Source organism: Rana temporaria, chromosome 10 (assembly GCF_905171775.1).
Source record: "Rana temporaria chromosome 10, aRanTem1.1, whole genome shotgun sequence".
Lineage (NCBI taxonomy): Eukaryota > Metazoa > Chordata > Amphibia > Anura > Ranidae > Rana > Rana temporaria.
In genome coordinates, this window is record NC_053498.1 from 1,740,825 (window position 1) to 1,763,804 (window position 22,980).

General features: G+C 56.3%; 1 protein-coding gene across 17 annotated transcripts in view; it reads left to right on the top strand.

Moving 5' to 3' along the window:
• Positions 1 to 2,102: 2,102 nt before the first annotated feature.
• EIF4G3 (eukaryotic translation initiation factor 4 gamma 3) overlaps positions 2,103 to 22,980 on the top strand; it is a 105,822-nt gene continuing 84,944 nt past the window's right edge. For 8 of the 17 annotated variants that reach the window (XM_040326735.1, XM_040326736.1, XM_040326748.1 and 5 more), the window contains exon 1: positions 2,104 to 2,425. In XM_040326735.1, the coding sequence (XP_040182669.1) occupies positions 2,277 to 2,425 (149 nt within the window). In that variant the 5' untranslated portion in view covers positions 2,104 to 2,276. Of the gene's footprint in view, positions 2,426 to 3,025; positions 3,045 to 18,995; positions 19,786 to 22,980 lie in introns of those variants that run through there. The other 9 variants (XM_040326731.1, XM_040326733.1, XM_040326734.1 and 6 more) reach the window with 4 other exon arrangements.

The window sequence follows — 22,980 nt, forward strand, 5'->3', positions numbered from 1 at the left end:
GTGATTAAACCCGGGGACCCGGAGGAGTCACCTGAACCTCTGATGCCTCGGCAGGTAATCATCGCAGTGCTGGTGGCAGGAGGGGGACACAAAGCTTCCCATGGACTAATAATACCCTCCCCCCTTCTGGATCGGGGGGGGAGGGGGGGGGCGGCGCGCCATGAGCAGGGCTGATATCGCAGACCTACCGACTGTCATTCCTCTTCACCCCACTGGAGGGCAACATTCAGGAGCAAGGGTGGGATGCGAGTCATGTGACGCTTGGATGTTCCTCCTGGGCGGTGCTAAAGATAGATGTCGTCCATTGAAGAGAATTTGTGATCTTATTGCAGATGCATAATAAATGGCACACTGAATGATGGTAACCTCCCCCACACCATCTTTTTTTTTTTATTATTATTATTATTTTTATTATTTTTATTTTTATTATTATTATTAATATTATAATAAAAATAAATAACATTTTAAATAAATTAAAAGATAAAAAAATAATGAAAATATGACATATATACCATTTAATAATAAATGAGAGATTACAATAAACAAGTTTAAAAAAATATATATAAAACATATAATGTTATTTTAATACTTAATATTACATTTAAAAAGTTAGAATATAATTTATTTTAATTTTTATTTTAAGACTTTTTAAAAAAATAAAAGCTCTTTAAATATTATTTGTTTTAAAATTTATTTTAAACCTTTATTTATTTTTTTCTCAAACAAAGAAGGTTTTATTGAACATAGGAAATATTTGCATACATTATTCAATAAAGTACTTTTACACCACGTTATCGTTATTTCTCATCCTGTGTTCTCTATAGCCAGAACCTTTATTTTCTTATGTAATAAAGTATTAAAATAAAATTACATTTTAAAGGGTTTATTAATAATAATTTGAAAAGAAAAAAAAAAACAAACAGTTAGAAGAATTATTATATATATATATATTTTTAATACTTTAATAATAAACGAAACATACTATAATATTATAGGTTTAAAATATAATAATTATTTATATTTTAATACTTACAATAAAAACTTTTATTTACTTTATAATTTTTTTTATTCTATTTTAAATAAATATTTTTTAAAAACTCTTAAAATAAAACAAATACAAGTTATATATTTTTTTTACTTTTTTTGTATTCATTGTTAAGGTATTAAAGTAAAATATTATATTTTTATATATTTTATTTTAATGCTTTATTTTTTTTATGTAATAAAGTATTAAAATAAAATTATATTTTAAAGGGTTTAATAATAATTTGAAAAAAAAAGTTAGAAGAATTATTATATATATATATTTTTGAATACTTTAATAATAAACGAAACATACTATAATATTATAGGTTTAAAATATAATAATTCATATTTTAATACTTTACAATAAAAACTTTTATTTGCTTTATATTTTTTTTTCTATTTTAAATAAATATTTTTAAAAACTCTTAAAATGAAACAAACACAAGTTATAAATATTTTTTGTTTTACTTTTATTTTTTGTATTCATTGTTAAGGTATTAAAGTAAAATATTATATTTTTATTTTAGTGCTTTTATAAAAAATATAAGTTTTTAATAATTAATATTCTAAAACTTAAAAAAAAAAAGGATTTATAAAAGAGTTACATTAAAATGTGCGGCACCAGACTCTCCTGCTGGAGGCAGACCTGCCCAGAAGAAAGTACAGTACAGGGGGGTCTGGCTCCTCCTACAAGGGGCGGGGCTGTCGGATCTGCTTCCAGTGACTGGGGATCACTTCCGGCGCAGTGTCCGGAGTCGCCCTGCAGGGGGAGACAAAGCTTTGCTTCATTCCCTCACCCGATTTCTGCCGGCTGGACCGCCCACCTGTCAGATCAGCCTGACGTGGCCACGCCTCTTTCCGAAAATTGCCGAGCTCCGAGCGCTGATGATGCCGGCTCTGGCCCCGCCCCCACGGCTGGCGGAGTTCTTTCACAGGAATGCCGTCCGAAGCTCCGTCGGGCTGAATCGGAGGCCGAGCCGAAGGTTTCCGAGTCCGCACGGAAGAAGCCGAAGCCTTGCGCCGACGCGGCCGAGGGTTTTCCGGAGATCGCCGAACGCTCTTGCCGTCGCTCCGAGCGGAGCCGAAGCCGTCCGGAGATCGCCGAGTGTCCGTCCTGCCGGACTGCTGGAGGCGGACGCAGCGCCATGTTGGATGCTCCGGTCTGTGAGTGAGGAGAACCTACCGGCAGACCCCCTCCCCCCCCACCGAGCGGCGCCCCATGACGAGCAGAACCTGAGCCCGCCGCGGCCATGAGTCTCCCGCACAAAGCGGTCCTCAAATCCGCCAACCCCCCCACCGGAGCCGCCACCGGGGCCCTCGGGCCTCCCCCTCCCCCAACCGGACCGCCAGCTCCGCCCACCGCCACCGGGATCCGGGCCCTGCCCCCACCCAACGCCAAGTATCCTTCTGTGAGAACCGGGGGCACCTACCTCCGTATATACACCTACCTACCGGGCCCTGCCCCCCACCTACCTCTATACACACCGGGGACACCTACCTACCGGGCCCTGCCCCCCACCTATCCTTCTGTGAGAACTGGGGGCACCTACCTCCGTATATACACCCACCTACCTACTGCCCCCGGGGACACCTACCTACCGGGCCCTGCCCCCACCTACCTCTATACACACACACCGGGGACACCTACCTCCGCATATACACACACCTACCTACCGGGCCCTGCCCCCACCTATCCTTCTGTGAGGGGAGAACCGGGGAGACCTACCTCCGTATATACACCCACCTACCGGGCCCTGCCCCCACCTACCTCTATATACACACACCGGGGACACCTACCTACCGGGCCCTGCCCCCCACCTATCCTTCTGTGAGGGGAGACCTACCTCTGTATATACACACACCTACCGGGCCCTGCCCCCACCTACCTGTATACACACACCGGGGACACCTACCTACATACACACCTACCGGGCCCTGCCCCCACCTACCTGTATACACACACCGGGGACACCTACCTACATACACACCTACCGGGCCCTGCCCCCACCCAACGCCAAGTATCCTTCTGTGAGAACCGGGGGCACCTACCTCCGTATATACACCTACCTACCGGGCCCTGCCCCCACCTATCCTGTGAGGGGGGAGGGGAGAACCGGGGAGACCTACCTCCGTATATACACCCACCTACCTACACACCTACCGGGCCCTGCCCCCCACCCAACGCCAAGTATCCTTCTGTGAGAACCGGGGGCACCTACCTCCGTATATACACCGGACACCTACCTACACACCTACCTCTATATACACACCGGGGACACCTACCTCCGTATATACACCGGACACCTACCTACACACCTACCTCTATATACACACCGGGGACACCTACCTCCGTATATACACCGGACACCTACCTACACACCTACCTCTATATACACACCGGGGGCACCTACCTCCGTATATACACCCACCTACCGGGCCCTGCCCCCACCTACCTGTATACACACACACACCGGGGACACCTACCTACCGGGCCCTGCCCCCACCTATCCTTCTGTGAGAACCGGGGGCACCTACCTCCGTATATACACCTACCTACCTCTATACACACCTACCGGGCCCTGCCCCCACCTACCTGTATACACACACACACCGGGGACACCTACCTACCGGGCCCTGCACCCCACCTGTCCTTCTGTGAGAACCGGGGACACCTACCTCCGTATATACACCCACCTACCTCTATACACACACCGGGGACACCTACCTACCCCAATATATAAATACACCGGGGGCACCCACCTACGTATACACACACCTACCTACTGACACCGGGGACACCTACTGGGCCCTGCCCCCACCTACCTCTATACACACACCGGGGACACCTACCTCCCGGGCCCTGCCCCCACCTATCCTGTGAGGGAAGAACCGGGGACACCTACCTACCCCAATATATATATACACACACACCTACCTATCTGGGCCCTGACCCCCCCCTTCTCTGATTTACCGGGGAAGGGGAGAGCCGGGAACTTACCTCTATACACCTACCTCTCTCCATAGACACATCATATACCACTACAGACCCGTACCTACCTCCATATATATGAGACACCTACCTACATATCCAGGCCCTTCCTTCTATCATCTACCAGGGGGAGGGTACCTACCTCTATATGTACACTGAACACCTACCTATAGAATGGGGGGTATTAACCTGCATCTACTTTCATACATAGAATATACACCCACCTACCCCTCCCCCCTCTATATACAACGACCACTGGGTGTCCTATGATCAGAGGGGGGGGACTTACCTCTATATACAACGGACACCTACCTCCATATATCTAATCTACACCTACCTGCCTCCATATATATAACCTGACCACCAGGGGACCTACCTCACATATCTGCCCCCTGCTGCTGGTAGAGGGTACTTACCTGTATAGATGATTGGGAGGGTACCTACCTGTGTAGATGATTGGGGGGTACCTACCTGTGTAGATGATTGGGGGGTACCTACCTGTGTAGATGATTGGGGGGTACCTACCTGTGTAGATGATTGGGGGGTACCTACCTGTGTAGATGGTGGGGGTACCTACCTGTGTAGATGATTGGGGGTACCTACCTGTGTAGATGATTGGGGGGTACCTACCTGTGTAGATGGGAGGGTACCTACCTGTGTAGATGGGAGGGTACCTACTTGTGTAGATGATGGGGGAGGGTACTTACCTGTGTAGATGATTGGGGGAGGAGGGTACCTACCTGTGTAGATGGGGGGTACCTGTGTAGATGATTGGGGGGGTACCTACCTGATGGGGGTGGGGTCGAGGACTCACCGGCCTGTTGAGTCAGCCAATCACACGGCAGACACTCGGTGCCTTGATTCCTCTAGACGCGGTGAAGACGACTTGCTGCATCAGGGAGGGGGTCTCGTGACTCTGGATGGGGATTGGTTGTTGGGGGCAGACGAGCCGCTCCGAGGATTTCTGGAGATTGTCACTCACAACCGTCTCTCAGGATTACAGAGGATGGCGGGAAAAGGAGAAAATATCCAGTGAGCGGCAGTTGTGTGGAGGAAAATGCCTTGTTGGTTCCGGAGGGGTGGATCACACAATGCAGCCAACCTTGAGGCAGATGGGCTACAGCAGCAGAAGACCCCACCGGGGGCCACTTCTGTCATCCTAGAATCCGATTCCCACTGGAGAACCTCGCCAGGTCTGGAATTCAGCTCCTCCCATTATCTACCAGGTCTACAGACACCTACCTATCCGGGCCCCTCCTCCCATCTACCAGGGGCACCTACCTCTACAGACACCTACCAATACGGGCCCTTTCTCCTATCATCTACCAGGGGGACCTACCTCTACAAACACCTACCTATCCGGGCCCCTCCTATCATCTACCAGGGGGACTTACCTCTGCAGACACCTACCTTTCCGTGCCCTTCCTCCTATCATCTACCAGGGATACCTACCTATCCGGCCCATCATCTACCAGGGGGACTTGCCTCTACAGACACCTACCTACATGGACATATCCAGAAATCTATAGGGAACCAGGGACTCGCCCACCTACCTTCATATACATTATACACATACCTGCACACCCCATGTACCTACCTCACTCTATGCACACCCCGTGTACCTACCTCACTCTATGCACACCCCATGTACCTACCTCACTCTATGCACACCCCATGTACCTACCTCACTCTATGCACACCCCATGTACCTACCTCACCCTATGCACACCCCGTGTACCTACCTCACTCTATGCACACCCCGTGTACCTACCTCACTCTATGCACACCCCGTGTACCTACCTCACTCTGTATACACACCCCGTGTACCTACCTCACTCAGGGGGCCCGCTGTACAAAGTGTTTTTGTTGCTGGCTCCTCCCCTTTCATTCTCCAGGCTGCAGTGGGAGGAGTTGTTTCCATGTTGACCCCTCCCCCCCTTCATGCATTGTAGCTCTGTGATTGGCTGAGTGTTGGAACGGGTCCCGCCTCCCCGGTTGTTCTGTCGTCAGAGGACACCTCCAGTAAGGTTTGTGTGTGGGAGTCCTCCGGCAACCATGGCAACGGTACCCTGGAATTGCCTCCCCGGATCTGGGGGGTCCCGTCTGATGGCGGCGGGTCGCTGATCCTTCCGGGACAATGAGAAGATCTCCAGCGCAGAAGCAGGTAAGTGTCCCTGTGTGGTGTGCTGAGATCTCACCTGGAGTGATTGTGGGTGGAGCTTAAGGATAAGGTAACATGTCATGGGGTCCAGTATGAGGATCTGCCGGGGGGGGCGGGGCACTGATCCCCTACCCTTATTATGGACTGTGATGTCATCACTGGGTCTCTGTGCTTCTCTATGGCTGGTGGGAGGGGCTTCTTGAGAACATCCCGCCCCATTTCTCCTCTCCAGGGCCCTGATGTAAGCAGAGGGAGGAGTTATGGGCGGGTGTCAGTCTGGAGGAGGGGACGTTCCTAGGCGGGGGCTGTATTTGCATCGGTAACGCCCACTTGTTCTGAGCCTTCCGTGATTGGAGGAGTGAATCCAATGAATGAAAGTGATCGTCTCTCTGTGTTGTGTGGGAGGAGCTCCAGGCCCATTGTGGCATCCGTGTCATGTGACCACACGGGGCCCCGCGGTGCAAATGTCTGACACAGATCAGCCCCCTGGGGGAGGGGAGACTGAGGAAATGACTCCTCCTCCTTCTACAAAGTTACAATGTACAGTCTGATCACTGGGGGAGGGGAGACTGAGGAAATGACTCCTCCCCCTTCTACAAAGTTACAATGTACAGGAAGAGGCGGGTCACGGAATGTTTTGGGGGCGGGGCAATGTTTTGTTACAATGTATTTCTGCGTTCCTTTTAATCTTTAGATTCCGTGTACACAATGTGCTCCGCCCCATGTGGGTGGGGCTGTGCTTCTCTCCATGCAGGCTCCGCCCTCCCCGTGTGTGGGACCCCTGATCACACCACATAGAGAGCGGGGTATTCTGCAGGAAGGGGGAGGTGTCCTGGAGGATGAGGGGGCGGAGTTGATGGCGGTGACAGTGGTTGGGGGGGCGGAGTTTATGGCGGTGACAGTGGTTGGGGGGGCGGAGATGATGGAGGTGACAGCAGTTGGGGGGGGCGGAGTTGATGGCGGTGACAGCGGTTGGGGGGGCGGAGTTGATGGAGGTGACAGCGGTTGGGGGGGGGGGGAGTTGATGGAGGTGACAGCGCTTGGGGGGGCGGAGCTGATGGAGGTGACAGCGGTTGGGGGGGCGGAGTTGATGGAGGTGACAGCGGTTGGGGGGGGCGGAGTTGATGGAGGTGACAGCGGTTGGGGGGGCGGAGTTGATGGAGGTGACAGCGGTTGGGGGGCGGAGTTGATGGAGGTGACAGCGGTTGGGGGGGCGGAGCTGATGGAGGTGACAGCGATTGGGGGGCGGAGCTGATGGAGGTGACAGCGGTTGGGGGGGCGGAGTTGATGGAGGTGACAGCGGTTGGGGGGGCGGAGTTGATGGAGGTGACAGCGCTTGGGGGGGCGGAGTTGATGGAGGTGACAGCGCTTGGGGGGGCGGAGCTGATGGAGGTGACAGCGGTTGGGGGGGCGGAGTTGATGGAGGTGACGGCGGTTGGGGGGGCGGAGTTGATGGAGGTGACGGCGGTTGGGGGGGCGGAGTTCATTGAGGTGACAGCGGTTGAGGGGCGGAGTTCATTGAGGTGACAGCGGTTGGGGGGGCGGAGTTGATGGCGGTGACAGCGGTTGGGGGGGCGGAGTTGATGGAGGTGACAGCGGTTGGGGGGCGGAGTTGATGGAGGTGACAGCGCTTGGGGGGGCGGAGCTGATGGAGGTGACAGCGATTGGGGGGCGGAGTTGATGGAGGTGACGGCGGTTGGGGGGGCGGAGCTGATGGAGGTGACAGCGGTTGGGGGGGCGGAGTTGATGGAGGTGACGGCGGTTGGGGGGGCGGAGTTGATGGAGGTGACGGCGGTTGAGGGGGCGGAGTTGATGGAGGTGACAGCGGTTTGGGGGGGCGGAGTTGATGGTTGGGGGGGGGGGCGATGAAGGAGGTGACAGCGGTTGGGGGGGGCGGAGTTGATGGAGGTGACAGCGGTTGGGGGGCGGAGTTGATGGAGGTGACGGCGGTTGGGGGGCGGAGTTGATGGAGGTGACAGCGGTTGGGGGGCGGAGTTGATGGAGGTGACAGCGGTTGGGGGGGGCGGAGTTGATGGAGGTGACAGCGGTTGGGGGGGCGGAGTTGATGGAGGTGACAGCGGTTGGGGGGGCGGAGTTGATGGAGGTGACAGCGGTTGGGGGGGCGGAGCTGATGGAGGTGACAGCAGTTGGGGGGGCGGAGTTGGAGGTGACAGCGGTTGGGGGGCGGAGTTGATGGAGGTGACGGCGGTTGGGGGGGCGGAGTTGATGGAGGTGACGGCGGTTGAGGGGGCGGAGTTGATGGAGGTGACAGCGGTTGGGGGGGCGGAGATGAAGGAGGTGACAGCGGTTGGGGGGGCGGAGTTGATGGAGGTGACAGCGGTTGGGGGGGGGCGGAGTTGATGGAGGTGACAGCGGTTGGGGGGGGGGCGGAGTTGATGGAGGTGACAGCGGTTGGGGGGGCGGAGTTGATGGTTGGGGGGGTGGAGTTGATGGAGGTGACAGCGGTTGGGGGGGCGGAGTTGATGGAGGTGACAGCGGTTGGGGGGGGGGCGGAGTTGATGGAGGTGACAGCGGTTGGGGGGGGGCGGAGTTGATGGTTGGGGGGGGGGAGTTGATGGAGGTGACAGCGGTTGGGGGGGCGGAGTTGATGGAGGTGACAGCGGTTGGGGGGGGCGGAGTTGGAGGTGACAGCGGTTGGGGGGCGGAGTTGATGGAGGTGGCGGCGGTTGGGGGGGCGGAGTTGATGGAGGTGGCGGCGGTTGGGGGGGGGGCGGAGTTGATGGAGGTGACAGCGGTTGGGGGGCGGAGTTGATGGTTGGGGGGGCGGGGTTGATGGTTGGGGGGGGTGGAGTTGATGGAGGTGACGGCGGTTGGGGGGGGGGGGCGGAGTTGGAGGTGACAGCGGTTGCGGGGGCGGAGTTGGAGGTGACAGCGGTTGGGGGGGCGGAGTTGATGGAGGTGACAGCGGTTGGGGGGGGCGGAGTTGGAGGTGACAGCGGTTGGGGGGGCGGAGTTGATGGAGGTGGCGGCGGTTGGGGGGGCGGAGTTGATGGAGGTGGCGGCGGTTGGGGGGGGGGGGAGTTGATGGAGGTGACAGCGGTTGGGGGGGGCGGAGTTGATGGTTGGGGGGGGCGGGGTTGATGGTTGGGGGGGTGGAGTTGATGGAGGTGACAGCGGTTGGGGGGGGGGGGGGGAGTTGGAGGTGACAGCGGTTGCGGGGGCGGAGTTGGAGGTGACAGCGGTTGGGGGGGGCGGAGTTGGAGGTGACAGTGGTTGCGGGGGCGGAGTTGGAGGTGACAGCGGTTGCGGGGGCGGAGTTGGAGGTGACAGCGGTTGCGGGGGCGGAGTTGGAGGTGACAGCGGTTGCGGGGGCGGAGTTGGAGGTGACAGCGGTTGTCCTGCGAGGGGTCGATCCTTCCATGGAGTTGTATTGCCGATCACCTGTATGTAGAGCGCAGTGTTGTCCTCCAGTGGCTCGGGAGCCTCATGTGGGTGGCGTGTTGTTGTTGTGCAATGTCTATATATAGGGCAGACACTCATGTTTTCCTCTGGCGCTCTCCTCACCCAATCCCTGAGTCACGCCGCCGGTTACTTTCTGTTTTCTTTTCCTCTGCCTGACCTTTCCCCCCGAGCAGCAGGAAGTTTATCTTCTCAGTCTGTGTTCCCCCATCCGCCTCCCTCCTGTGTCTACTTACCTACCGGGGGGGGGGGGCCTGGGCACATACCGGTGTCCCCACACACAGAACTTAGTCCGGGGTTCCTGCACCTCCCCCCCTCTCCTCGGGTCACCCCAGTTCCTGCACCTCCCCCCCCCTCTCCTCGGTCACCCCAGTTCCTGCACCTCCCCCCCCCCTCTCCTCGGTCACCCCAGTTCCTGCACCTCCCCCCCTCTCCTCGGTCACCCCAGTTCCTGCACCTCCCCCCCTCTCCTCGGGTCACCCCAGTTCCTGAACCTCCCCTCTCGGGTCACCCCAGTTCCTGAACCCCCCCTCTCCTCAGGTCCCCCCAGTTCCTGCACCATCCCCCCCTCTCCTCGGGTCACCCCAGTTCCTGCACCTCCCCCCCCCTCTCCTCGGGTCACCCCAGTTCCTGCACCTCCCCCCCCCTCTCCTCGGGTCACCCCAGTTCCTGCACCTCCCCCCCCTCTCCTCGGGTCACCCCAGTTCCTGCACCTCCCCCCCCTCTCCTCGGGTCACCCCAGTTCCTGCACCATCCCCCCCCTCTCCTCGGGTCACCCCAGTTCCTGCACCATCCCCCCCTCTCCTCGGGTCACCCCAGTTCCTGCACCATCCCCCCCTCTCCTCGGGTCACCCCAGTTCCTGCACCATCCCCCCTCTCCTCGGGTCCCCCCAGTTCCTGCACCATCCCCCCCTCTCCTCGGGTCACCCCAGTTCCTGCACCACCCCCCCTCTCCTCGGGTCCCCCCAGTTCCTGCACCATCCCCCCCCTCTCCTCGGGTCACCCCAGTTCCTGCACCTCTCCTCGGGTCACCCCAGTTCCTGCACCTCTCCTCGGGTCACCCCAGTTCCTGCACCTCTCCTCGGGTCACCCCAGTTCCTGCACCTCTCCTCGGGTCACCCCAGTTCCTGCACCTCTCCTCGGGTCACCCCAGTTCCTGCACCTCTCCTCGGGTCACCCCAGTTCCTGCACCTCTCCTCGGGTCACCCCAGTTCCTGCACCTCTCCTCGGGTCACCCCAGTTCCTGCACCTCTCGGGCAAGATATGGGGGGGGGGGGGGGGGTGGTAATTGTCCAATCGGGACGCTGGTTGCTGTGACAACTTTCTAAGACAGTGATGGGGAACCTCGGCACCCCAGATGTTTTGGAACTACATTTCCCATGATGCTCATGTACTCTGCAGTGTAGTTGGGAATCATGTGAAATGTAGTTCCAAAACATCCGGGGTGCCGAGGTTCTCCATCTAAGATGTCCATTCCCTCCGGGGAGATTTCCTCTCATTTCCTGGAAGGGAAATCTCCCCCTCCTGGCTTCACGCCCCGCCTCCCATCTTCACCAGCATCTCACAATTCTGTGGGGGTCGGATGCCCCCGCACCACGCTGTGGTTTTGCCCGCCGGCTGCTGCATCATTTGAGTTCTATGGGACACACTAGTGATGTGGGGGGAGGGACTGCAATGCCCCCCCCCGGCGGGGTACCTGGGCTACACGGAAACGTTGGATGCAGAACATTCTGGTGGCGTTCTGCAAGACGGTGAAGATTGAGGGCAGAGGGAGTGGTGGGCATTACCACTCTCCTTTTTACAGGGGGGGGCGCTCTTTAAAATGTTTTTATTTTAACTCCATTCTCTGATCAGCCTCTGATGGACACGCCTCCCCTCCCTGATGGACACGCCTCCCCTCCCTGATGGACACGCCTCCCCTCTCTGATGGACACGCCTCCCCTCTCTGATGGACACGCCTCCCCTCTCTGATGGACACGCCTCTCCTCTCTGATGGACACGCCTCCCCTCTCTGATGGACACGCCTCCCCTCTCTGATGGACACGCCTCCCCTCTCTGATGGACACGCCTCCCCTCTCTGATGGACACGCCTCCCCTCTCTGATGGACCCGCCTCCCCTCTCTGATGGACACGCCTCCCCTCTCTGATGGACACGCCTCCCCTCTCTGATGGACACGCCTCCCCTCTCTGATGGACACGCCTCCCCTCTCTGATGGACACGCCTCCCCTCTCTGATGGACACGCCTCCCCTCTCTGATGGACACGCCTCCCCTCTCTGATATCTCAGCGGCTTCTGGTGGCCTCCTCTCTGATGTCTGATTGGTGGACGTGGCCGCCTCCTCTTTGGTGTGTGATGAGCCTCTGTGGAACATGGCCTCCTGTCTTTGGTCTAATTGGCCCCCTCTCTGGTGTCTGCCGTCTGATGGACATGGCGCCCCCTCTCTGGTGACTAATCGGCCTCTGATAGATATGGCTGTCTCTCTCTCTTTGGCATTTAATAGACATCTGATAGACATGGTCACGTCTTTGGAGTGTGATTGGCCTCAGATGGACATGGCGCCCCCGCTCTTTCGTATCCGATCGACCTTTGATTGACACAGTCTCCTCCTTTTTTTTGATGTTTGATTAGCCTTTAACGTGCATGGCCGCCTCTCTTTGGTATCCGATACACCAATCATCTCTGGTATCTGATCGGCCTCTGATGGGACTTGGCCGCCTCTCTGCTATATGATTGGCCTTTGATAGACATGGACACCTCTCTGGTACCTGAGTGGCTTCTGGTGGCCACCTCTCTGATGTTTAATTGGTGGACGTGGCCGCCTCCTTTTTGGTGTCTGATGAGCCTCTGTTGAACATGGCCTCCTGTCTTTGGTTTAATTGGCCTCCCTCTCTGGTGTTTGGCTTCTAATGGCCACTCCGACTCCGGTGTCTGCCGTCTGATGGACATGGCGCCCCCTCTCTGGTACCTGATAGACATGACCGCCCTTCTTTGGTGTCTGATTGGCTTCTGATGGACATGGTCCCTTTTCTCTGGGATCTGGTAGACATGGCCTCCTCTCTTTGTATGTGATCTGCCTCTGATGGACGCGGTCCCCCCTTTCTCTGGCGTCTGATGGACGCGCTCCCCCCTTTCTCTGGCGTCTGATGGACGCGCTCCCCCCCTTTCTCTGGCGTCTGGTGGACGCGGTCCCCCCTTTCTCTGGCGTGTGATGGACGCGGTCCCCCCTTTCTCTGGCGTGTGATGGACGCGCTCCCCCCTTTCTCTGGCGTCTGATGGACGCAGTCCCCCCTTTTTCTGGCGTCTGGTGGACGCGGTCCCCCCTTTCTCTGGTGTCTGATGGACGCGCTCCCCCCTTTCTCTGGCGTGTGATGGACGCGCTCCCCCCTTTCTCTGGCGTCTGGTGGACGCGCTCCCCCCTTTCTCTGGCGTCTGGTGGACGCAGTCCCCCCTTTCTCTGGCGTCTGGTGGACGCGGTCCCCCCTTTCTCTGGTGTCTGATGGACGCAGTCCCCCCTTTCTCTGGCGTGTGATGGACGCGCTCCCCCCTTTCTCTGGCGTGTGATGGACGCGCTCCCCCCTTTCTCTGGTGTGTGATGGACGCGGTCCCCCCTTTCTCTGGCGTGTGATGGACGCGCTCCCCCCTTTCTCTGGCGTGTGATGGACGCGCTCCCCCCTTTCTCTGGCATGTGATGGACGCGCTCCCCCCTTTCTCTGGCGTGTGATGGACGCGCTCCCCCCTTTCTCTGGCGTGTGATGGACGCGCTCCCCCCTTTCTCTGGCGTCTGATGGACGCGCTCCCCCCTTTCTCTGGCGTCTGATGGACGCGCTCCCCCCTTTCTCTGGCGTCTGATGGACGCAGTCCCCCCTTTCTCTGGCGTGTGATGGACGCGCTCCCCCCTTTCTCTGGCGTCTGATGGACGCAGTCCCCCCTTTCTCTGGCGTCTGGTGGACACGGTCCCCCCTTTCTCTGGTGTGTGATGGACGCGCTCCCCCCCTTTCTCTGGCGTCTGGTGGACGCGCTCCCCCCTTTCTCTGGCGTGTGATGGACGCGCTCCCCCCTTTCTCTGGCGTGTGGTGGACGCGCTCCCCCCTTTCTCTGGCGTGTGATGGACGCGCTCCCCCCTTTCTCTGGCGTGTGATGGACGCGCTCCCCCCTTTCTCTGGCGTGTGATGGACGCGCTCCCCCCTTTCTCTGGCGTGTGATGGACGCGCCCCCCCCTTTCTCTGGCGTGTGATGGACGCGCTCCCCCCTTTCTCTGGCGTGTGATGGACGCGCTCCCCCCTTTCTCTGGCGTGTGATGGACGCGCTCCCCCCTTTCTCTGGCGTGTGATGGACGCGCTCCCCCCTTTCTCTGGCGTGTGATGGACGCGCTCCCCCCTCTTTTTGGCGTCTGAGCCGCCTCTGATAGACATGGTCCCCCCTCTCTTTGGCGTCTGAGCCGCCTCTGATAGACATGGTCCCCCCTCTCTTTGGCGTCTGAGCCGCCTCTGATAGACATGGGCCCCCCTCTCTCTGGTGTCTGATAGACATGGGCCCCCCTCTCTCTAGTGTCTGAGCAGCCTCTGATGGACATGGGCCCCCCTCTCTCTAGTGTCTGATAGACATGGGCCCCCCTCTCTCTGGTGTCTGATGGACATGGGCCCCCCTCTCTCTGGTGTCTGATGGACATGGGCCCCCCTCTCTCTGGTGTCTGATGGACATGGGCCCCCCTCTCTCTGGTGTCTGATGGACATGGGCCCCCCTCTCTCTGGTGTCTGATGGACATGGGCCCCCCTCTCTCTGATGGACATGGGCCCCCCTCTCTCTGGTGTCTGATGGACATGGGCCCCCCTCTCTCTGGTGTCTGATGGACATGGGCCCCCCTCTCTCTGGTGTCTGATGGACATGGGCCCCCCTCTCTCTGGTGTCTGATGGACATGGGCCCCCCTCTCTCTGATGGACATGGGCCCCCCTCTCTCTGATAGACATGGGCCCCCCTCTCTCTGGTGTCTGATGGACATGGCGCCCCCTCTCTCTGATGGACATGGGCCCCCCTCTCTCTGGTGTCTGATGGACATGGGCCCCCCTCTCTCTGGTGTCTGATAGACATGGGCCCCCTTCTCTCTGGTGTCTGATAGACATGGGCCCCCCTCTCTCTGGTGTCTGATGGACATGGGCCCCCCTCTCTCTGGTGTCTGATAGACATGGGCCCCCCCTCTCTCTGGTGTCTGATGGACATGGGCCCCCCTCTCTCTGGTGTCTGATGGACATGGGCCCCCCTCTCTCTGGTGTCTGATGGACATGGGCCCCCCTCTCTCTGGTGTCTGATGGACATGGCCCCCCTCTCTCTGGTGTCTGATAGACATGGGCCCCCCTCTCTGGTACCTGATGGACATGGCGCCCTCTCTCTGGTGTCTGATGGACATGGGCGCCCTCTCTCTGGTGTCTGATGGACATGGGCCCCCCTCTCTCTGGTGTCTGATGGACATGGGCCCCCCTCTCTCTGGTGTCTGATGGACATGGGCCCCCTTCTCTCTGGTGTCTGATGGACATGGGCCCCCCTCTCTCTGGTGTCTGATAGACATGGGCCCCCCTCTCTCTGGTGTCTGATGGACATGGGCCCCCCTCTCTCTGGTGTCTGATAGACATGGGCCCCCCTCTCTCTGGTGTCTGATGGACATGGGCCCCCCTCTCTCTGATGGACATGGGCCCCCCTCTCTCTGGTGTCTGATGGACATGGGCCCCCCTCTCTCTGATGGACATGGGCCCCCCTCTCTCTGGTGTCTGATGGACATGGGCCCCCCTCTCTCTGATAGACATGGGCCCCCCTCTCTCTGGTGTCTGATGGACGCGCTCCCCCCTTTCTCTGGTGTCTGATGGACATGGGCCCCCCTCTCTCTGGTGTCTGATGGACATGGGCCCCCCTCTCTCTGATAGACATGGGCCCCCCTCTCTCTGGTGTCTGATGGACGCGCTCCCCCCTTTCTCTGGTGTCTGATGGACATGGGCCCCCCTCTCTGGTGTCTGATGGACATGGGCCCCCCTCTCTCTGGTGTCTGATAGACATGGGCCCCCCTCTCTCTGGTGTCTGATGGACATGGCGCCCCCTCTCTGGTGTCAGACATGGGCCCCCCTCTCTCTGGTGTCTGATGGACATGGGCCCCCCTCTCTCTGGTGTCTGATAGACATGGGCCCCCCTCTCTCTTGTGTCTGATAGACATGGGCCCCCCTCTCTCTGGTGTCTGATGGACATGGGCCCCCCTCTCTCTGATAGACATGGGCCCCCCTCTCTCTGGAGTGTGATTGGCCCCCGTGTTGTGTATCAGACGTTCCTGGGAACTGTGTGTTCTGACGGCGTAGAATTCACGCAGGGAAGTAATGATTGTGTATTGTACAGAACAGGATGTTTGATGTGTGAGGGGGAGGGGTAGAGATGATTCAGATGGGATTTGGAGCATTCAGGGACATGGCGGTTCGCCTCTCTGTAGCCGGGTGATTATGGGTAACCTGCCATTCATGGCACCTCGTCCTGGATTCTCTGCCCGTCCTGACGGGTGTTGAGGCCCCCGGCCGGCTCAGGCAGCGCATATCAATGGGTGTTTTGAGCGGAGAACAAAAGCGCCATTGAGAGGCCGGCATGCCAGCCCTGCCAGTGGGGTCTTATTGTTCCCCTCACTTCCATTGTTAGGCCTTCTAGTGCCAGGATCTGCAGCCTGACAGACAATCCCGCCATTTATCACTGAGTGTAATCCATTTCCCCCCCGAGTGCCGGGATCACACAAACCTCATCGGCACCGGGGTCCATCTTCCTGCACCCAACCTGCTGGGGGCCAAGGGTTGTCTTGTGCAATGTATATTATGTCTGACCAATCACAGGGCAGCCTGTGTGTTGCTATGTGGATATGAGGCACCTGACGACATGACGGCGTGTTCTGACCTCAAGTTACCCATCCTGTGTCTGGATTATATATCTCCTCTGTAGTCAGCGTGGTTATAGAGAGCTGTGATTGGTGCCGGTCTGTTATTCTTCACGAGGCACAGAGCTAGCCGGGCTCAGTTCTCCTATTCGATCCTGACTCCGGAGACTTCCGATCCTTCACTGCTACCAGGATCTACAACAATATCCTTCACTGCTACCAGGATCTACAACAATATCCTTCACTGCTACCAGGATCTACAACAATATCCTTCACTGCTACCAGGATCTACAACAATATCCTTCACTGCTACCAGGATCTACAACAATATCCTTCACTGCTACCAGGATCTACAACAATATCCTTCACTGCTACCAGGATTTACAACATCCCAACACCGCTCTCCTCCGATCCTTCACTGCTGCAAAGACCTACCGGGTCCCCGAAGCTGCTGCCAAGACCTACCGGGTCCCCGAAGCTGCTGCCAAGACCTACCGGGTCCCCGAAGCTGCTGCCAAGACCTACCGGGTCCCCGAAGCTGCTGCCAAGACCTACCGGGTCCCCGAAGCTGCCGCCAAGACCTACCGGGTCCCCGAAGCTGCTGCCAAGACCTACCGGGTCCCCGAAGCTGCCGCCAAGACCGACCGGGTCCCCGAGCTGCCGCCAAGACCGACCGGGTCGCCGAGCTGCCGCCAAGACCGACCGGGTCGCCGAGCTGCCGCCAAGACCGACCGGGTCGCCGAGCTGCCGCCAAGACCGACCGGGTCGCCGAGCTGCCGCCAAGACCGACCGGGTCGCCGAGCTGCCGCCAAGACCGACCGGGTCGCCGAGCTGCCGCCAAGACCGACCGGGTCGCCGAGCTGCCGCCAAGACCGACCGGGTCGCCGAGCTGCCGCCAAGACCGACCGGGTCGCCGAGCTGCCGCCAGGACCTCCCGGGTCCCAGAGCTGCCGCCAAGACCTCCCGGGTCCCAGAGCTGCCGCCAAGACCGACCGGGTCCCAGAGCTGCCGCCAAGACCGACCGGGTCCCAGAGCTGCCGCCAAGACCGACCGGGTCCCAGAGCTGCCGCCAGGACCTACCGGGTCCCAGAGCTGCTGCCCAGACCGGGTCCCAGAGCTGATCCCAAGACCGACCGGGTCCCAGAGCTGCTGCCAAGACCGACCGGGTCCCAGAGCTGCTGCCTAGACCGACCGGGTCCCAGAGCTGCTGCCTAGACCGACCGGGTCCCAGAGCTGCTGCCTAGACCGACCGGGTCCCAGAGCTGCTGCCTAGACCGACCGGGTCCCAGAGCTGCTGCCTAGACCGACCGGGTCCCAGAGCTGCTGCCTAGACCGACCGGGTCCCAGAGCTGCTGCCTAGACCGACCGGGTCCCAGAGCTGCCGCCAAGACCGACCGGGTCCCAGAGCTGCTGCCTAGACCGACCGGGTCCCAGAGCTGCTGCCTAGACCGACCGGGTCCCAGAGCTGCCGCCAAGACCTACCGGGTCCCAGAGCTGCCGCCAAGACCTACCGGGTCCCAGAGCTGCCGCCAAGACCTACCGGGTCCCAGAGCTGCCGCCAAGACTTCATGATTCTGACACTGATCCCAAGTGCTCCCAGATCTTTTGATGCTTCCGAGTCTTCAAGAGCCTGTTGCTGCTCCCAGAGCTTTTAATGCGTTGGTGTCTTCAGGATCCTGACTCTACTTCCCAATACATCCCACATCCTGACTATACTCTCCAAGACTTCCCCCCCCAATCCCTGACTGTACTCCCCGAGACTTCCCCCCTGATCCTTGACTGTACTCCTCGAGACTTCCCCCCTGATCCTTGACTGTACTCCTCGAGACTTCCCCCCTGATCCTTGACTGTACTCCTCGAGACTTCCCCCCCCCCCCGGATCCCTGACTGTACTCCCCGAGACTTCCCCCCATCCCTGACTGTACTCCCCGAGACTTCCCTCGGATCCCTGACTGTACTCCCCGTGACTCCCCCCCCCCCCCCCCCGATCCCTGACTGTACTCCTCGAGACTTCCCCCCTGATCCTTGACTGTACTCCTCGAGACTTCCCCCCTGATCCTTGACTGTACTCCTCGAGACTTCCCCCCCCCCCCCGGATCCCTGACTGTACTCCCCGAGACTTCCCCCCGATCCCTGACTGTACTCCCCGAGACTTCCCTCGGATCCCTGACTGTACTCCCCGTGACTCCCCCCCCCCGATCCCTGACTGTACTCCCCGAGACTTCCCTCGGATCCCTGACTGTACTCCCCGCGACTCCCCCCCCCCGATCCCTGACTGTACTCCCCGAGACTTCCCTCGGATCCCTGACTGTACTCCCCGTGACTTCCCCCCCCCCCCCGATCCCTGACTGTACTCCCCGAGACTTCCCTCGGATCCCTGACTGTACTCCCCGTGACTCCCCCCCCCCCCCCGATCCCTGACTGTACTCCCCGAGACTTCCCTCGGATCCCTGACTGTACTCCCCGTGACTTCCCCCCCCCCGATCCCTGACTGTACTCCCCGAGACTTCCCCCCCGATCTCTGACTGTACTCCCCGTGACTTCCCCTTCGATCCCTGACTGTACTCCCCGTGACTTCCCTCGGATCCCTGACTGTACTCCCGACGTTGCAGATCCCGGATTTACTCCCCGAGACTTCCCCCGGATCCCTGACTGTACTCCCCGAGACGTCCTGACCCAGCACCCCGGATCCAAACAAAGACTTACAACATTATAAGGACCTTCTATGATCCCACCAACTTGTCGTTTGTTTTATTGGCCTTAAAACTGTGATTTCTACCACTGTGTGTGAACCTTTTCAGTTGTAAGCTCCTATACCTGGAAGAACGTACATATTGGGTCTTGTATACCTGGAAGAACGTACATATTGGGTCTTGTATACCTGGAAGAACGTACATATCGGGTCTGGTATACCTGGAAGAACGTACATATCGGGTCTTGTATACCTGGAAGAACGTACATATCGGGTCTTGTATACCTGGAAGAACGTACATATCGGGTCTTGTATACCTGGTAGAGATTGTGTTGATGGAGATTGGTGATCGTTTCTCTTCCGATCATATTCAGGATTTTGGAACCCTGCTCATCTCGATCCTTCTAGGTCTTAGGAGATGGTGTTCCGTCTGTTTGGTCCTTCAGCATTCTTCATCTGTTGTTTTTTCTGTTTACATCTGAACTAAAAACTAACAATACCGAGACTTTCCAACCCGGAAAACGATTGGAAGGAATTCCGGGAATCTGATGGGAAAGTCTGGAATTTACATCCAGGTATGAGAGACTGCGCTGTACACAAGTATCATTATCACCTGTTATGACTTTGTTGTAGACCAGTAGGCTCCAAACTGTGGCCCGGGGGCCAGATGGGGCCCTTTGCTTGCTTTTATCTGGCCCTTGGACCATTATCCCCCCCCCCCCCACTGTCCGCAACAGTGGGTCATAGTTTCTGCCATTGACACTGACAACGGAGCACTTTTCTTCCCACTGCCACCAATGATGGGTCACTATTCTTTCTACTGCCACCAATGATGGGTCACTATTCTTTCTACTGACACCAATGATGGGACACTATTCCTCCCACTGACACCAATGATGGGACACTATTCCTCCCACTGACACCAATGATGGGACACTATTCCTCCCACTGACACCAATGATGGGTCACTATTCCTCCCACTGACACCAATGATGGGTCACTATTCCTCCCACTGACACCAATGATGGGTCACTATTCCTCCCACTGACACCAATGATGGGTCACTATTCCTCCCACTGACACCAATGATGGGACACTATTCTTTCTACTGACACCAATGATGGGACACTATTCCCCCCACTGACACCAATGATGGGACACTATTCCTCCCACTGACACCAATGATGGGACACTATTCCTCTCACTGACACCAAAGAGGGGACACTATTCCTCCCACTGACACCAATGATGGGACACTATTCCTCCCACTGATACCAATGATGGGACACTATTCCTCCCACTGACACCAATGATGGGACACTATTCCTCCCACTGATACCAATGATGGGACACTATTCCTCCCACTGACACCAATGATGGGGCACTATTCCTCTCACCGACACCAATGATAGGACACTATTCCTCCCACTGACACCGATGGGGACACTATTCCTCCCACTGACACCAATGATGGGACACTATTCCTCCCACTGACACCAATGATGGGACACTATTCCTCCCACTGACACCAATGATGGGACACTATTCCTCCCACTGACACCAATGATGGGACACTATTCCTCCCACTGACACCAATGATGGGACACTATTCCTCCCACTGACACCAATGATGGGACACTATTCCTCCCACTGACACCAATGATGGGACACTATTCCTCCCACTGATACCAATGATGGGACACTATTCCTCCCACTGACACCAATGATGGGACACTATTCCTCCCACTGACACCAATGATGGGACACTATTCCTCCCACTGACACCAATGATGGGGACACTATTCCTCCCACTGACACCAATGATGGGACACTATTCCTCCCACTGACACCAATGATGGGGACACTATTCCTCCCACTGACACCAATGATGGGACACTATTCCTCCCACTGACACCAATGATGGGGCACTATTCTTCCCACTGACACCAATGATGGGACACTATTCCTCCCACTGACACCAATGATGGGACACTATTCCTCCCACTGACACCAATGATGGGACACTATTCCTCCCACTGACACCAATGATGGGGCACTATTCCTCCCACTGACACCAATGATGGGGCACTATTCTTCCCACTGACACCAATGATGGGACACTATTCTTCCCACTGACACCAATGATGGGACACTATTCCTCCCACTGACACCAATGATGGGACACTATTCCTCCCACTGACACCAATGATGGGTCACTATTCTTTCTACTGACACCAATGATGGGACACTATTCCCCCCACTGACACCAATGATGGGACACTATTCCTCCCACTGACACCAATGATGGGACACTATTCCTCTCACTGACACCAAAGAGGGGACACTATTCCTCCCACTGACACCAATGATGGGACACTATTCCTCCCACTGACACCAATGATGGGACACTATTCCTCCCACTGACACCAATGATGGGACACTATTCCTCCCACTGACACCAATGATGGGACACTATTCCTCCCACTGACACCAATGATGGGACACTATTCCTCCCACTGACACCAATGATGGGGCACTATTCTTCCCACTGACACCAATGATGGGACACTATTCTTCCCACTGACACCAATGATGGGACACTATTCCTCCCACTGACACCAATGATGGGACACTATTCCTCCCACTGACACCAATGATGGGTCACTATTCTTTCTACTGACACCAATGATGGGACACTATTCCCCCCACTGACACCAATGATGGGACACTATTCCTCCCACTGACACCAATGATGGGACACTATTCCTCTCACTGACACCAAAGAGGGGACACTATTCCTCCCACTGACACCAATGATGGGACACTATTCCTCCCACTGACACCAATGATGGGACACTATTCCTCCCACTGACACCAATGATGGGACACTATTCCTCCCACTGACACCAATGATGGGACACTATTCCTCCCACTGACACCAATGATGGGACACTATTCCCCCCACTGACACCAATGATGGGACACTATTCCCCCCACTGACACCAATGATGGGACACTATTCCCCCACTGACACCAATGATGGGACACTATTCCCCCCACTGACACCAATGATGGGACACTATTCCCCCCACTGACACCAATGATGGGACACTATTCCCCCACTGACACCAATGATGGGACACTATTCCCCCCACTGACACCAATGATGGGACACTATTCCCCCCACTGACACCAATGATGGGACACTATTCTTCCCACTGACACCAATGATGGGACACTATTCCTCCCACCGACACCAATGATGGGACACTATTCCCCCCACTGACACCAATGATGGGACACTATTCTTCCCACTGACACCAATGATGGGACACTATTCCTTCCACTGACACCAATGATGGGACACTATTTACTTCCAGTGACTCCAAGAAAATGTTATACTCCCGCTGGGCACAGTCCGGCCCCCCTAAAGCCTGAAAGACGGTAAACTGCCCTTTGTTTAGAAAGTTTGGAGACCCCTGTTGTAGATGATATGACTTTATTACTTTTCAGGTGTAGACACCGGTGCTTGCAGGTGAATGTGGTTATTTAATACCCCCGGGGGAGTCGATTTTAAAGGTTGCGCAACCTTGTTCCTGTAGATGAGATTAGACGCCATGTGACGGTTTGTTGACTCTTCTCTGGAGGTTGCTCAATCTTTGTTCCCGTCTGGGAGTTGTGTACGTCTCTCTTTGTGAAGTACGGTGACAGATTGTCGTTATTGTTTGTTCCCTCGTTTTGGTTTTTCATTCCTTACCACATGTTCTTGTTTTCTTTTTTCTCTCGTAGTCGCAT